This window comes from Typopeltis vanoorti, chromosome 23 (assembly GCF_054136105.1).
Source record: "Typopeltis vanoorti isolate ZY-2024b chromosome 23, IOZ_Tvanoo_1.0, whole genome shotgun sequence".
NCBI lineage: Eukaryota > Metazoa > Arthropoda > Arachnida > Uropygi > Thelyphonidae > Typopeltis > Typopeltis vanoorti.
In genome coordinates, this window is record NC_143571.1 from 60,478,115 (window position 1) to 60,494,118 (window position 16,004).

The window sequence follows — 16,004 nt, forward strand, 5'->3', positions numbered from 1 at the left end:
ATATCTATTACAACAGTTATTCAATTTAGTCAGGTAATCTTGCAGACTTGTAGTGGATTTATTTAGAAGTATAACATCATCTGCATAAAGCAAAGAGCCGAGATTAGCATCTCCAATTTTGATATCAGGTTGAATACCACCTTCCTTCATAACGTGATTCCATATAGATAATGAATAACAGTGGAGACAATGTGCACCCTTGTCACACACCTGATTTAACATCAAACCATCTTTCTGTACCTGTTTCAATTCTAACTGCTGACTTACAACTCAAATAAAGACTAAGTACTGCTTGATATAATGTCCCATTAACACCATATAACTGTAGTGTTTTGAATAGCTTCGCTCTTGGCACCTTGTCATATGCCTTTTCCAGATCTACAAAACTTAAATACAGATCTTTGTTATATTCACATGATTTCTCAACTATCTGTCATAAAATGAAAATCTGATCTTGGCAGCCTATTTGACCTGAATCCTGCTTGTTCTTCACCAAGTTTCTCTTCCACAATCCTTCTCAACTGCTTCTTTCTCACGTATACTTGCATATATCTTATCAGGAACACTTAGTAATGAAATACCTCTGTAATTCTCACATTCAGTTTTATTTCCCTTTTTATATATAGGTACTATGAGAGCTCTACTCCAATCTTCTGGAATTTGTTCATCTGTCCAGACCTTCTGAACTATGCAGCGCAGCCACTGTAAGACTTTTATACCCCCATACTTGAGCATTTCTGGTCGAATATCATCTACTCCTGCTGCCTTTCCACATTTCAAGCCTTTGATGGCTTTTTCTACTTCAAGTATGGATATGTGTTCCTGACTGCATGCCTGGTCAGTGTTTTTTTACCACTGTGCTGTCATCACTGCTTGTTTCATTTAGCAGTTTTTCGAAGTAATTACTCCATACTTCAAGGATAACTCTTTCTCCTGTTTTCATGTCACCTTTATCATCTCTAATTCCTTTTAGAGCACTCTTTCCATTTCTGAGCTTCTTGAACAACCTCCAGAATATCTTGCCACCTTCTTGATATTTATTTTCTATGTTCTTATCAAAGTCTTTTCCATGACTTTTGTTTACCAGTTTTACACAGTCTTTTGCTTTCTTACATTTGTCTCTGTATTCTCTAAGAGCACAAGCTGACTTATTTGCCAGAAACTTTTGATATGCTTGCTTCTTTTCCTTCACTGCCTCTTTAACTTCCTGTGTGCACCATGGTTCTGATATTTCTATCCTTGCAGACAACTTCACCACATATCTCTCTGGCTGAATCAATCAGTGTTTTCTTCTGGGCTTGCCATTGAATCTCCACGGTTTGGTTCCTGTTCTCAAACTCTTTCATTTTTTTTCTTGAATAATATTTGTGTATTTTAGTCTACAGTTCACATCTGAGAGCTGCTCAACTTGTATTCTCTTTAAAACTTTCTTACATGTTCTTGTTTTCAATATGAAATTCAATTTTATCCTGCTCAAGACTAAATGGTGATCACTTCCAATTTCAAATCTTTTGTACACTCTGGTGTCCTGCACCAGGGAGAAAACATCACTATCAACAATGACATAGTCAATGAGACTTTTCTTATTCCTTGCCTCTTCTCTCCATGTGAATTTGTGCACATTTTTATGTTGGAACATTGTGTTAGTAATAACCAGTCCATATCTCGAGGAGAAATCCAACAATTGTTTGCCATTATTATTAGCTTTGCCCTTTTCTCTAAATTTTCCCCAAATATTTTTGTTTGTCTGACAATCATTTCCAACTCTGTTATTTAGATCTCCAACAAGGACCACCTTTTCCTTTTTCATTATTTCAGTTGTTTTCTCTCTCAAAAAATTCCTCCACTTCTACCTTAGTAGAACCTTCTGTGGGACATAGGCAAATAAGTCTCATTGTCCAGTTCCCCATTCTGATATTTGCCCACATTACTCTACTTGAGACTGCTTGCCATTCAAGAAGATTAGCCTCGTATTTAGTGTTGAATACTATAGCTACTCTTTCTTTTCCTTGATTGTCATTGCCTGAATATAACATCTTGTATTTATTGCTCAGAAAAATCTCACCAGTTTTTGCCCTTTTTGTTTCAGTCACCCCTATTATGTCGATCTGGTATTTATCCAATTCCTGAGCTAGCTCCATTTCTTTGCCATTCAGCTTCTTATGTTGATAGTACCGATCTTGAACTCTGGTGATGTTGAGTTGGGGTGAGTCGCTTGAGCATACTGTTTGAAATGTAATATAGCTTGTCTTTGTGTGTGTGTGTGTGTGTGTACTCCAGATGATGACGTAATTTGAAGGTCAAAACGTCTGGAAATTAAAGTAATTATTCTTAACACGGTTGTAGTCTCCATAATTTTACTGAAATGGACCACCAATTTAATACAAAATTGGATATCTAATCACACCAAAGTGCATGACCTGACCTGACATTTATTATCATTGAACTGACAGCTATTTTCACATATTCACAATTTCAGCCTATTCAAATCATTTTTCAAGTACTATATATGAGCAGCACTCTTGATTCTCCTACCTATATTTGCATCATCTGCAAATAGCCATATGCTGCATGCTTCCCAATGACACTAATGTACAGATTGAATAGAAATGGTCCAGGAACTGATCCTTGAGGCATGCCACTGGTTAACTTGAAGATTTACACCCCCATATACAACTTTTTGATATCTCTCCATTAGCCATCCTCTTATCAATGCCAATAGTTTGTAATCCAATCCAATATTCTCCAATTTATGCAACAGTCTTCCATGCTGTATTCTGTGAAAAGCCTTAGCAAACCCAAAAGTATGGTGTATCCAGTTTCTTTGGCCAGCTCAATGGTAACATTATTATAGAATTTATAGAATGTGGGGAAGTTTCTCAAGCATGACCTTCCATTAATAAACCCATGCTGTTCATTACAAAAGTAGATTCTCTGTCTTACCATTTCTGAATGTGAACCCTAACCAACTTTTCCAAAATCTTCGCCACCACTCCTGAGATACTGATTAGTTGACAGTTCGATACATCAGTCTTTGCATCACCCTTGTGCAATAAGAATTACCTTACATTCTTTCCACTTTTGTGGAATTCTCTGTTCTGAGACTAAAATTATATAGCCTAGTCAAAGGAATAGTCAGTTCAGCTGAACTCTTTTAGCATTCATGCTGATATCCTATCAGTTTCTATACAGAATTCTTATTCTGTTTGTGCAACAACTCTAGTACTTCCTCCTATACATATAAGCTTTATATAGTGAAGAGGTAGTGGTAAGTTCAATGTTGCACATACCAATTTAATAACTTTTAGCAAAATGACTACCCATTAGTTAAACAGTCTCTTTTGCATCAGTCACCTGCATGCCATCAAATTTGTTATTTCTTTTACTTGCAGCAAACAATAGAATTCTTTTGAGTAGTCTTTAAGTTACAGAGCCAGTTTCTTTTCATGCTCAAACTTAGCTTTCTGTACAAGACTTGTGACTTCTGGCCTGCTGCTTGTAATTATTATAATTGACATCATCCTTATGCGCACGGTATTCTTTCCACATCATTTTTTTCCCTACAAATCTCTTGCTTAATTAGATTACACATCCATTTCACTCTAGTTCTATTTATTCTTTGAATTCTAGGGACACATCCTAATATTGCATCATTTAATTCGTTTTTGAATACTCCCCACACATCGATATCCTTCCCATCAAACAACTGATATGACACAGGAACCCAATATAGTCATCTGGTGGTCATAATCTCCTGCTTTGTAGTTCACCATGTAACCTTTCCTGAATGGAACATTCATAAACTTAGCCACTTTCCAAGTCAGTACTGCATGATCACTGTCACCAACCAGAGGCAGAATAGTTACACATCTTCAACTAAAACACCCTATACACCATAATCAAATCTAACACTCTTTGATCTCAAGTTCCTTCTGTCACATGCTGGTTGAGAAAATAGTCTTGCAACAGCTGAGTAAATTCAGTTTCATTCTCCTCATGTGATTTCACAGCTACCCAATCACTGTTTGGATAATTAAAGTTCCCATTATGATTGCTCTTTCACACTTATCTTTATTTGGTGATGCATTTCTTTGTCACCAGCAACTGATCCACCAGGTCTCTAACAACACCCCACTATGTAATTGATCTTGTTAAACTTCACCTCACACCAAATGTCTTCAAACTCACTGCCACATGAAAAACTGTTCCTAGTATTGTAGTCATAGGTCTGAACTCTAACTAGATTCAAGTTATTTGATCTCATTAGCAGCAAATCTCTTCCTCTCCTATCCTTTCTAAAAATATCAAAGCTTTTGCACTCAATACCAGTTAGTATGTCTGCTTCTGATAGCCAGGTCTCACTTATGCCTACAATTTGAGGTACCAACATATTGTCCAAGGCAACAAACTCTACTCCTTTGTTTCTGATATGCCTAGCATTCGTGTACAGACATAATAAATTACCTGCATGCTCTTTTGCATACACTTGTCTGTGGTCTGCATGACACAGCTCGACAAGTCGCAGATCTCTGTTCTTATCTAGTTCCTTATTTATGCGGAGTTCGTTAGACATGTTTGATAGGTCCAAACCAGATGAACACAGAATCATTCTCTCTTCATAATCATTCCATAATGATAACTATTCCCATCATTAACACAGTTACCTAACATTGCCACTCTTATACACAGATTCTCACAATTCCTCCCATCATAATTTAGTTTCCCTGACCCTCTGTGTTAGGTCTCATATTAATAACTTCTTAAGACTCCTGATGCCAAATGCATTCAAGTGTAGGCCGTCCCTCTTATACAAATCCATTCTTTCTTCAGACTCATGTCACACATCCAAAAACTCACATCCATTCTTTCTACATGGCTTATGCATCAAATCATTTGCCATCATAGTCCTTTTTCATAATTCATTTCTATCATAAAATGTTGTACCACCTTACCCCAGTCCTGAAGATACTTTCAGGCGCAAACTTTGTTTGCTCACACTTGGATAAAGGATTAAACTAAATTTATTATCATTTCTATCATATCTAGATAATATACTAACAATTTTACTTGTTCTTGCTTCCTCCAACAGCCTTTTCATATCCTTTCTCATACTGAATTTATCACTAGTTAAGTCATTAGTACCTACCAGAATTACAACTTCTTTTGCTTTTTTCTGTTTTTCAGTTACTTGTGCTATATTTTTAATTTTTGCTCTAAAAAAACTTGACGTTATAACCTGCTTTTCAATGGCATGTTTTATGATAGTCACCATACCAAATAACATCCTTCTGTTTACAATCAACTTTACTTATCCAATTTTTGTTATTATGCACTAACTTATCTAATTCTGTGCCTTTGCTGTTTTCCATTTTGCTGTTGAATATTTTTATTCTCCATGTTCCTCTAAATGACATTCAACTTTCTGTAATTCCCTCATCATCTGTCTAATAATCTGTTTAACCTACAAATTTCAGAGGTTAAATTATTTTCAGGATTGTTAATAGTGGAGAAAACCTTCTTGTTCACTACTTCTCTGTTCTTGTTAACATTGTTTCTTTTACGTTTTTGGTGCCATTTTATAGCTGTATTTAAGATTACAATATCACAATAAAAATATGTGATAAAAACACTAAATACTCTAAAAACATGAAAATCTACTCAAATATACTATAAAACATTAATTTTCTAAGGAAAAACACAGTTACAAATCACAAATTTTACACAAGTGCTAAATCCACTCACAAAATATGGAGGTATAGAAGTTTTGCAGGAGGCATAGGGCTAATCACCTTATCCTTGGTACAGTAGTGATTAAATATAGAAAAAAATCCTTGCCACTGCAAGGTAAAAGAGGAAGGAAGCAATAATAAGAAGAAGTTTAACAATTGCTGCATTGCATAATTCAGAAGGCCTAGTCAGAGGGTCGAATTCTGGATTATTGGAACAGAGCTCTCATAGTACTGATCTGTATAAAAAAGGGAAATAAAACTAAATATGAGAATTACAGAGATATTTCCCTACTGAGTGTTTCTGGTAAGACATGCAAGTATACATCAGAAATGACTAAAAAAAATTTGGAAGGGAAGCACAAACTATTTAGGCCAAATAGAGATTGTCAGGATCAGATTTTCACTTTAAGACAAATTGCTGAGAAATCTTTGGAATATAACAAGGATTTGTATTTAACTTTTGTAGATCTGGAAAAGGCATGTGACAAGATTCCAAGAGGAAAGTTCTTCAAAACACTACCGTTATATGGTGTAAATAGAATATTATGCCGAACAATACATAGTCTTTGTTTGCATTGTAATTCAGCAGTTAGAATTGAAGAAGGTACAGTAAGATGGTTTGATGTTAAATCAGGTGTGTGACAGGTGCACATTGTCGCCACTGTTATTCATTATCTATATGGATCACATTATGAAGGAAAGTGATATTAAATCTGATGTCAAAAATTGATGATGTTAATCTTAGCTCTTTAATTTATGCAGATGATGTTACACTTCAATCCAGTACAAGTATGCAAGATTCCATCAGTAACTTGAATTATTGTTGTAATAAATTGGTATGAAAATTAGCGATAAAAAGAAAAAGATAATGAAAATAGGCAAAAACATTGAAAACATCAACTGTATCCTGAATGGTGAAACTGTAGAACAAGTAAAACATTTCAGCTATTTTGGCACAATTTTTAGTGAACATGGTAAATTAAATATGGAAATAGACAACAGCATAAGCAAAGTTGGTGTGGTAGGAAGTCAGCTGAATTAATTTATATAGAACAAGAAAGAAATTAGCCAAAACACTAAATTAGCTATATACAAAAACAAAAAAAGCTATATACAAACAGTGTTCAAACCAATTTTACCTTGTTGATCTGAGAACTGGGTTAGAAATAAAACACTTAATCAAAGACTGGAGACCTAAGATATGACAGTTCTGAGAAAGATTAGTGGAGTGAACAGATTGGCATTATCGCATTAAAAATGTGAATAATAGGAAAGAACTTATCATTGTTAGCATCTGAGAATGTGTTAGTAGAACTAGGTGGTATGGTCACTTAGACACAATGGGAGAGAAAGATTATCAAAACAAATGTTCTTTGCTGATTAGCAGGAAAAAGACCCAGAGGAAGACTAAAATGAAAGTGGATTGATATAGTAAAAAGTGTCTTAAAAGACAGAAATATCAGATTTGATGATGTTGGAGCCCTGACTGATAACAGATTAATTTGGAGGAAAATTTCTGATTTCAATTTAGCAATGGTGTAACTTTTTTGTGTAGTACTGTCAAAGTGTCCTGTACACCCCTAAGGGTACATATCAGAAATTTGATGATAATGATCAATTTACAGATCCTAATTTTTTTTTTTTTTTTATTCAAATGCAAATTTTCAAATTCTTCTCTGCATCACTGTATAGGCATGTTTTCATATTATGCAACTTAAAAAATCCTCACTTTTATGTCTTACTTGGAACTTGAACATGACTAATCATGTGCACAAAATGTTTATTTTCACAGTAGTCATACTGCTCCATTTGTTGGTGTGTTCTGAATGTTTTATTGATGTCTGAGTGAACATGTAATGTGACAGAGTTGTTTTGAAAATCTATCACAACTCTAAAACATTCCCTTAACCTAAATAAAAGTGGCTTCCTCACACTACCATAAATCTGAGAAAACTATTATGACAAGGTCTTTATTTACCTTCCTTTTCTTTGCAGGCACATATTCTTATCATTATGCCTGTGAAAAATGCCTCGCTGACCAAGGACAGACAATAATCTATAAACAGATTAATGGTACTGCAACCCCCTCCCCCCCCCAGATAACTTATTCATGGAACTCTTTGAGAACAAAATACTTGCCACACCAAGATTGTAGAAAAGATATATCAATGATATCTTCCTAATCTGGAGTCACAGACCTGAGTCTTTAAAGAATTTCCTAGACCACCTCAATAGTCAACACCCGAAAATCCAGTTTACTGCAGAATTAGAGATTGATGACTCTCTTCTGTTCCTGGATGACAAACTCACTCGTTTATCTGAGAAATTAAAAATCTCTGTTTACAGGAAACCAACTCATACCAATAGATATCTCCATGCACAGTCCCATCACTATTCGCCTCCAAAACTTACCATTATTTCTACGCTAGGTAAATGTGCTTGCTCTCTCCTTTGTGAAGAAGAAGATATTAACAAAGAACTTAAATTTCTTCTTACAACCTTTCAGCAAAATGGTTCTTCTAAACAAACAGTTAGTAAGCTACTATTTAATCCACCTCCTTGCCATATTAAAGATAGAAATAATGAAAAAGGCTACGTATCCCTACCATATATCAGTTCTTAAAAAATATAACACTCGGACTTCTTTCAGTCCTCTATTTAAACTCCGTTTCTTTCAGTACACCCAAGGAAAAACATAACAACCTGAAATAAATATCTTTCTATGCTATGATGAACTGGAAAGAAAAATTGTAGAATCTAAAGAAATCATCCTCATTCCAGTACATCTCAACACTAACCTCAGTTATAATCTCTCAGATTGTCGTTGCGCTGCTATCCAACTTTGGTGTTCATGAGATCTTGAATGCATGTGCATGCCCAGCAATGAAGAGATACACAGAACAGCTTGAAATATTAATACATTAATTCTTTAATATATATAGATTTTTTTTTATCTTTTGCTATGTTTGTGGGAGTTCCCTCTTGTTATGCACCTGAAGAAGTCTTCTAAGAAGACTATTTAATTAACATGGTATTTCTATTTTTGTCTCTCGGCTCACAGTCATTTAATCTATTTTTTTTTTTTTAATATTTAAATAAAATAATATATAAATAAATACATGGGTGGTCTGAAAAGTTCTCGGCCTCAACCATAAATGGCAACACTATCGGTAAGATTTTTTTTTTCCCTAAGTTGGTACACCTGTCATAAGCATCCAGTTATAAAATTCTTTGTAAAAGAAGGTTTAACGCCAAAAGAAATTCATTTGAAGTTCATAAAAGTTTATGGGCACTCTTCTCCTTCGTTTTTGACAATTAAGAAATGGTCTGCCTAGTTTAAACTTGGCTGTACCAGCCTTGAAGAGATGATCCACATGAAGGATGTCCAAAAAGTGTAACAGCACCAGAAATCATTGATCAGTGCACGATATGGTATTGGATGACCAGCAAGTCAAAGTGCATGAAATTGCATCCATTGCATCATTCTATCAAGTAGTTTGTTTTATACAGCTGTCTGAAGCAAAAGTGTTGTCTGTATTCCTTGAAATGGATAAAATTGAGTATCGGGCAGTTATAAAATTCTTTGTAAAAGAAGGTTTAATACCAAAAGAAATTCATTCGAAGTTCATAAAAGTTTATTATTATTATTGTTCCGGGAAACTCCAAGGAGTCGACAGACTCATCGAGGGAGGCCCTAACATCATGTCTGGAACAACTATTCAACATTCACACAGTATCTGTCATATCTTGCCTTGAACTCATTCACGGTCGTAGCACCCACAACAGACTCTGGAAGCTTATTCCACTCATTCACCACTCTCCAAGTAAAAAACCTAGCTCTAACACCCTTGTCAACCATGCTCTTGCCCAGCTTCCATGCATGGCCCCTAGTCCTCCCACCACCAGTCATATTTTCAAAAATATCTTCTGGATCAATCTTATAAAAACCCTTCAGTAATTTGAATTTCTCAATCATATCACCCCTCCTTCGCCTATCGTCCAATTTCTGCAACCCACAAATCTTCAACCTATTCTCATAAGGTTCATTCCACAGACCTGCTATCATCTTGGTCACTCGTCTCTGGACCCTCTCCACTTCCTCCCCATCACGAAGAAACCCTGGTGCTCATAACTGGGCACAGAAGTCCAGATGGGGTCTTATCAAGGCTCGATACAGAGGAACAACAACTTGTTTGTCTCTGCATGTTAAAGTATTTTTCAGAACCCAAGTGATTTGGTGAGCTGTTTTAGTCACTTTTGCAATGTGCCCCCTAAACTTCAACTCCCTATCCACCAGCACTCCCAAATCCCTGGCCTCATCAATCTCCTGGAGTACGGTTCCACCAATGTGATATACTGCTGCTATTCTTTTTACCCCAAAGTGCATAACCTTACACTTTGCCACATTAAACTGACATCCATTTTTCCTAACCCAGTCCTCCAAACTATCCAAATCATCCTGTAAAATTTTGACATCTTGTGCACTCACAATTGCTCTACCCAACTTTGCATCATCAGCAAACAAGTGAACACTTCCTCTCAAATCCTTTCCAATATCATTGATGAACAAATTGAAAAGCAGTGGTCCAAGAACAGATCCTTGTGGCACACCACTAGCCACAAGATGTCTTTTTGACTCCACTCCTGAATAAACCACTCTCTGGTATCTCTCCTTCAACCACCCTCTTATCCATCTCACCAAACCTATATCCATCCCCATCTGCTCCAGTTTACTGATTAGGGTTCCATGTGGTATCCTTTCAAAGGCCTTGGCAAGGTCCAGTAGTATCACTGTAAACCCACTACCCCTATCCAGTTCAGCCGTCACTGTGTTATAAAACGTGAGCAAGTTACTGAGGCATGAGCTACCCTTCACAAAACCATGTTGTCCCCCATACTATCAAGTAGTTTGTTTTATACACCTTCCCACAAAGGTGTTTTGGCAATATGAACTCTTCTCCTTCGTTTTTGACAATTAAGAAATGGGCTGCCGAGTTTAAACTTGGCTGTACCAGCCTTGATGAGATGATCCACATGAAGGATGTCCAAAAAGTGTAGCAACACCAGAAATCATTGATCAGTGCACAATATGGTATTGGATGACCGGCAAGTCAAAGTGCATGAAATTGCTGAGACTATAACCATTTCAAAAGAACGTGTAGAATATATTTTGCATGAGGAATTGCAAATGAAAAAATTTTGTGCAAGATGGGTGCCACGCAGATCAAAAATGCACTTGTATGAAAATCTCTGAACAGTGCTTGGAGCGTTTTAACAAGAATAAAACTGATTTTGTGGATCAATTTGTTACTATGGATGAGACTTGGATTCACCATTACACACTAGAATCCAAACAGCAGTCAAAACAGTGGACAGAAGCCAGTTGTTCTGCGCCAAAGAAGACAAGGTCATGGCATCAGTGTTTTGGGATGCTAAAGGCATTTTGTTTATTATCTTGAAAAAGGTAAAACAATCACCGGGGAATATTATTCCGATCTTTTAACCAGACTAGATGAAAAAATGCTTGAGAAAAGATCTGGTTTCTAGAAGAAGAAAAAATCATCTTTCATCGGGACAATACACCTTCCCACAAAGGTGTTTTGGCAATGGGAAAATTAAGGGATCTGCACTATGAATTGTTGGAACATCCACTCTGTTTCCCAGATTTGGCTTCCTCTGACTTCTAGCTCTTCCCAAAACTAAAAATCTTCCTCGCTGGTCAGTGTTTTTCTTCGATTCAAGAGGTGATTTCAGCTGTAGAGGTGGTATTTTGCAGATCTTACTGAGAAACACTACAGGAAATTATAAATTCGTTTTTTTCATTGTTAGGCCAAGAACTTTTCAGACCACACACAGTATATTGTAGTACTAATTTTGAGATGGCTATCAGGAATCCTCATACAAGTAACTTGTGTGAGGATTCCTGATACTGAATTTCAATAAAATCCTTTCAGTCAGAGCTAAGGAATAATGTGCTTACAAACATTTATTTTGCCTTATTATCTCATGATATTCTTTATCTGCTACTGAATTTTATTGAAATTTGGAATTCTTACAAAAATTTGTTGAGCTATTTCAGAATTATATCAAGCATTCTATCTAGATTGCATTAAATAAAATTTAATAAATGGGATATCCATACAAGCCAGTTTTGGTTTTTGGATTGCTTTTATTGGAAAAATTTGGTAAGGTGATTTAAAATAATAGTAATATAATAATCTGCTCTGGCTTAATATAATGATATTTAGTATTTAAATCTATTGAAATTGCCCATTCACCTCAAATTGAGTTTCAGTTCATATTTAGCATCAAAATTTGGTCTAATGTAACTACACTATACTAAAAAGTTCTAGCTTCAGTTGTTTTGATAATGAACAATACTGCTATATAAAAATGCAGCTAAAATGCTTTTGGCAGGGCTTGAAAGCCATGAAGAAATGGTATTTCTTTATTTCTCTAGGATTTGCTGAGTTAGGTAATCTCATGTTACAGGCTTAGTGGAGTGAAACAGTACTAAGAAAGAATTAAAAAGGTTATTTAATTCTTCCAGTATTTTGGCTCACTCACTGAGACATCATCAGAGATTACAATATGAGACTTAAAACACACACACATAAAGAATGCAGTCACCACTGAACTTATTCAAACTGTTGGTAAAACTTTAGGACCATTTAGCCCAGTAAAGACTTTCTACAACCAACTTTTGGACTCACCCCACCAAAGTCATCAGTTAAACCTGATAAATAGACATTAGTACTAACACAGCAATGCCCTGTTTAGGTTTTGAACTTGGACCTCTCTGTCTGGAGTCTGTCATTCTAACCAACATACCAATGCAACAAGACAGATTTGAACTATTGGTGAAATAATGCGAAAGAGCTTACCGAAATAGAAAATTGTTTCTGTTTTAGAAACTCTTGTCTCAGATAGAAATATCTATTTGAGACAAGAGTCATATCTGTTTAGATTTTAATAAACATATTTAATAGCACAGCTATTTTATTTCAAATAAGAATGCAGAATCAATTTATAATAATATCAGATAATATATAAATAAAAAAAAATTAGAAATCTGAAAAACTGGAATTGAAACCGAAACTCAAATCAAAATTGGTATATATATAAACTGAAATCAGTTTAAAAAAAATGCAGTGGAAAGCATGATAAAACTGATATTTCTAAAAGCCTTAAATTTGAATCATAACTTGAATTGTTATTTTCTTCAGTTTCCTGTCCCTACTTTTACTCACTTCTTCTAAGGATGGCCGCTTACCATTGTTCCATCCCCTTGTTCTACATTCTGAAACATCTTCACAGAGTCAGTATAGTAAATAGCTCATTCATATATTCCTTTATCTCCTTTCCATCAAACTCTGCAGATTAGATGGTCTGTCTGTCCTCACATTGCTGGCCTGATTGGCTGAGTGTTAGTGTATCCGCTCTCCAGCCTAAAGGTTGTGGGTTTGAATCCTGCCTTGGGCATGGATGTTGTGATTGTCTCTGAAAATACTACTGGTGGTGGTCGGCGGTAGATGGCGTTAGTGTAGATGATGAAGATAATTTGTAGAGACTGAGTGTTGCAGCATAGGTGTCCTCCCTCGATAAGTCTTTGGACTCCCTGGAGGTGTTTTTTAACTACAAATTAGCAGCTGCATTTAAATTACATCCATCCATTCCATTTAAGCAAAATTTAGTTCATATATATCAAGAACTGACTTTATATATATTGGTTATATGCTTCATGAATATTTTGTATATTTATAAATAAAAAATATTTCATATTAAATATATTTTAACAAATACTTATTCATATTTAATACATGTAATAAATGAAATGCATCTGAATTATGAGTTCTCACCTAACATATTTGCAGGAGCCACAGGAATAGTTCATATATATCAAGAACTGACTTTATATATTATATATACGGCTATTTTGCCTGCTTCTGTTTAGGAGTGCCCCTGTTTAAATGTCATTGGCTTTTTACTCACGGATTCTTAGGACATTGTACATGTATATTTACCAATAAATATATGTAGCATAAAGGAAGAGAAATTTACACATACTTTTTTCTGGGTGTTGTGGCTCTTCTTCTTTCTGCGATGTGCAAACTACTGCAGTTAGGGTGTTTTGGAAGGAAGTGTGTGTGTGTGGGGGGGGGGGGGGGGCAATGTGGGAGAATTAAAATGGAAAATGGAAAACCCGGGTTTTTTGTATAATATATATATATATTATATTATTAGGGATGGGCGGAGCATTTTTTATATAGTGAAAGGGATTGAAAACAGTAACTGATTTTTTGAGGGGGGGGTTATGGGAAAAGGGAATTGATGGGGTGCGGTCCGTTTTGACTATGCTTGGTCGTCGTCTGAACACATGGAGGAAGTGGATGCTATGTCAGGTCGGTTAGGTGTTTCTGCTTTTGAAGTGTTTGTGTTATCGCCTATTGGTCGAGGTTGTGACCTCAATTTTACGTTGTGAAGCTTCCAAAACTCAGAGATTATGTAGGGCCTGTGGACGTTGATAGAGTTCACGTCACATTTTATGGCTATTGTTTCCGATATTCTAAGCATTGTTTCATTGTCTTATCTGTATACTTACTATGATGGCCTTGTCGATCTGCAGGGTATGTTTTGGTTCAAGGGTGTGAACAGCTATTTCTGTTTTCCCTGTGCTTTGTATTCGATTTTTCTTTTTGATGTTGCGTTTTTTAGTGTTTAAATGTTCTGGAATAGGGATGTTACAATCGTGGAGGTGTTCTTGTAGTTTTGCCCATAAAAGACCTGATGGTGGAACCTGTGTAGGTGATATCACGGTCTTTTTGGCAGGGAAATTTATAGACTACGTTGTGGTGTTCAAATCTTTCTTTTTGTGCTTGAGATTTAGTGGGTTTTAGGAGATTTGCCAATTTTTGGTTTGTGGTGAATACCAGTTTGTAGTCGGTATGTTTGAAGATGTATTTACATAAACCAAACCTAAACCACCCCCACCACACACACACACACTTCCTTCCAAAACACCCTAACTGCAGTAGTTCGCACATCACAGAAAGAAGAAAAGCCACAGCACCCAGAAAAAGGTATGTGTAAATTTCTCTTCCTTTATGCTACATATATTTATTGGTAAATATACATCTACAATGCCCTAAGAATCCGCGAGTAAAAAAGCCAATGACATTTAAACAGGGGCACTCCTAAACAGAAGCAGGCAAAATAGCCGTGTATATAATAGTTTGTTAAGAGGAGTAACATGGGAGTTTTCCCAGAAATAATATCCATGACTTTATATATATTGGTTATATGCTTCATGAATATTTTGTATATTTATAAATAAAAAATATTTCATATTAAATATATTTTAACAAATACTTATTCATATTTAATACATGTAATGAATGAAATGCATCTGAATTATGAGTTCTCACCTAACATATTTGCAGGAGCCACAGGAATAGTTTGGTATAATGAATTTTCTTTTGCTTTTAGTATTCAAGCTTCAGTTGATACATTCTGAGTAATTTGTTATAGGGAATGACTTTGTTGTAATAGTGTTTACTGGAGTGAGAGTCAACTGTAAGTAATATACACTTCTATTTCTTGTCCACACAGCCAATTACTGAATTGTCAGGAAATTTGATATTGTTGCTGTTACCTTCCTGTAATTTGAACCATGCGTATATTACTTAATGTTTTTGCATTTTATTACTAATTGAAGCTAAAGTGAAATCAAGAATATATTGCAATTCATTATTTTTCTGGTAATATCATGAATGCTTTCTCTTTTATAGCTGTTACAGGTTTTGTGCTGTTATTGACACAAGTTGGAGGAAGTTACAACAGCTGTCGAATTTTTGATTTTAGAAGTATAATGAAGTTTCATCCACAACAGGCATGTTTTAGCATTTATTATTATCACTAGCTGTAAATGTTGATGATGAGCGAATTACAATCTTCCTTTGTTTCTGGTATTTGATTTTCCCAGACTCTGCTATATGTGCCTGGAACTGGATTTATGTTTTACTCAATCAACCAAAAGTATTTATTTTTTATGTTTTTTTTTATTTTATTTTTTATTATTATTATCCCATGGTATTATTACACAAGATCATAGAGTTCAAGTTCATGTATTTTATACAGCGCCTCTTCTGGGTTGTTATAGAGTTCACATTTGGAAATATTCATACAGTTTAGCAAATGCATTGGTGATGCTTCCTCGATGTTACAGATTTTGCAGGTGGGGAAGACTTTTATGCCATTGCTAAACTTGATTGGTCT

At 35.3% G+C, this 16,004-nt stretch overlaps 1 protein-coding gene across 1 annotated transcript in view; it reads left to right on the plus strand.

Moving 5' to 3' along the window:
• LOC150093896 (uncharacterized) overlaps positions 1 to 16,004 on the plus strand; it is a 142,963-nt gene that overhangs the window by 27,296 nt on the left and 99,663 nt on the right. The window contains exon 4 of the mRNA XM_090412864.1: positions 15,518 to 15,618. Within this exon, the coding sequence (XP_090268990.1) occupies positions 15,518 to 15,618 (101 nt within the window). The remainder of the gene's footprint in view (positions 1 to 15,517; positions 15,619 to 16,004) is intronic.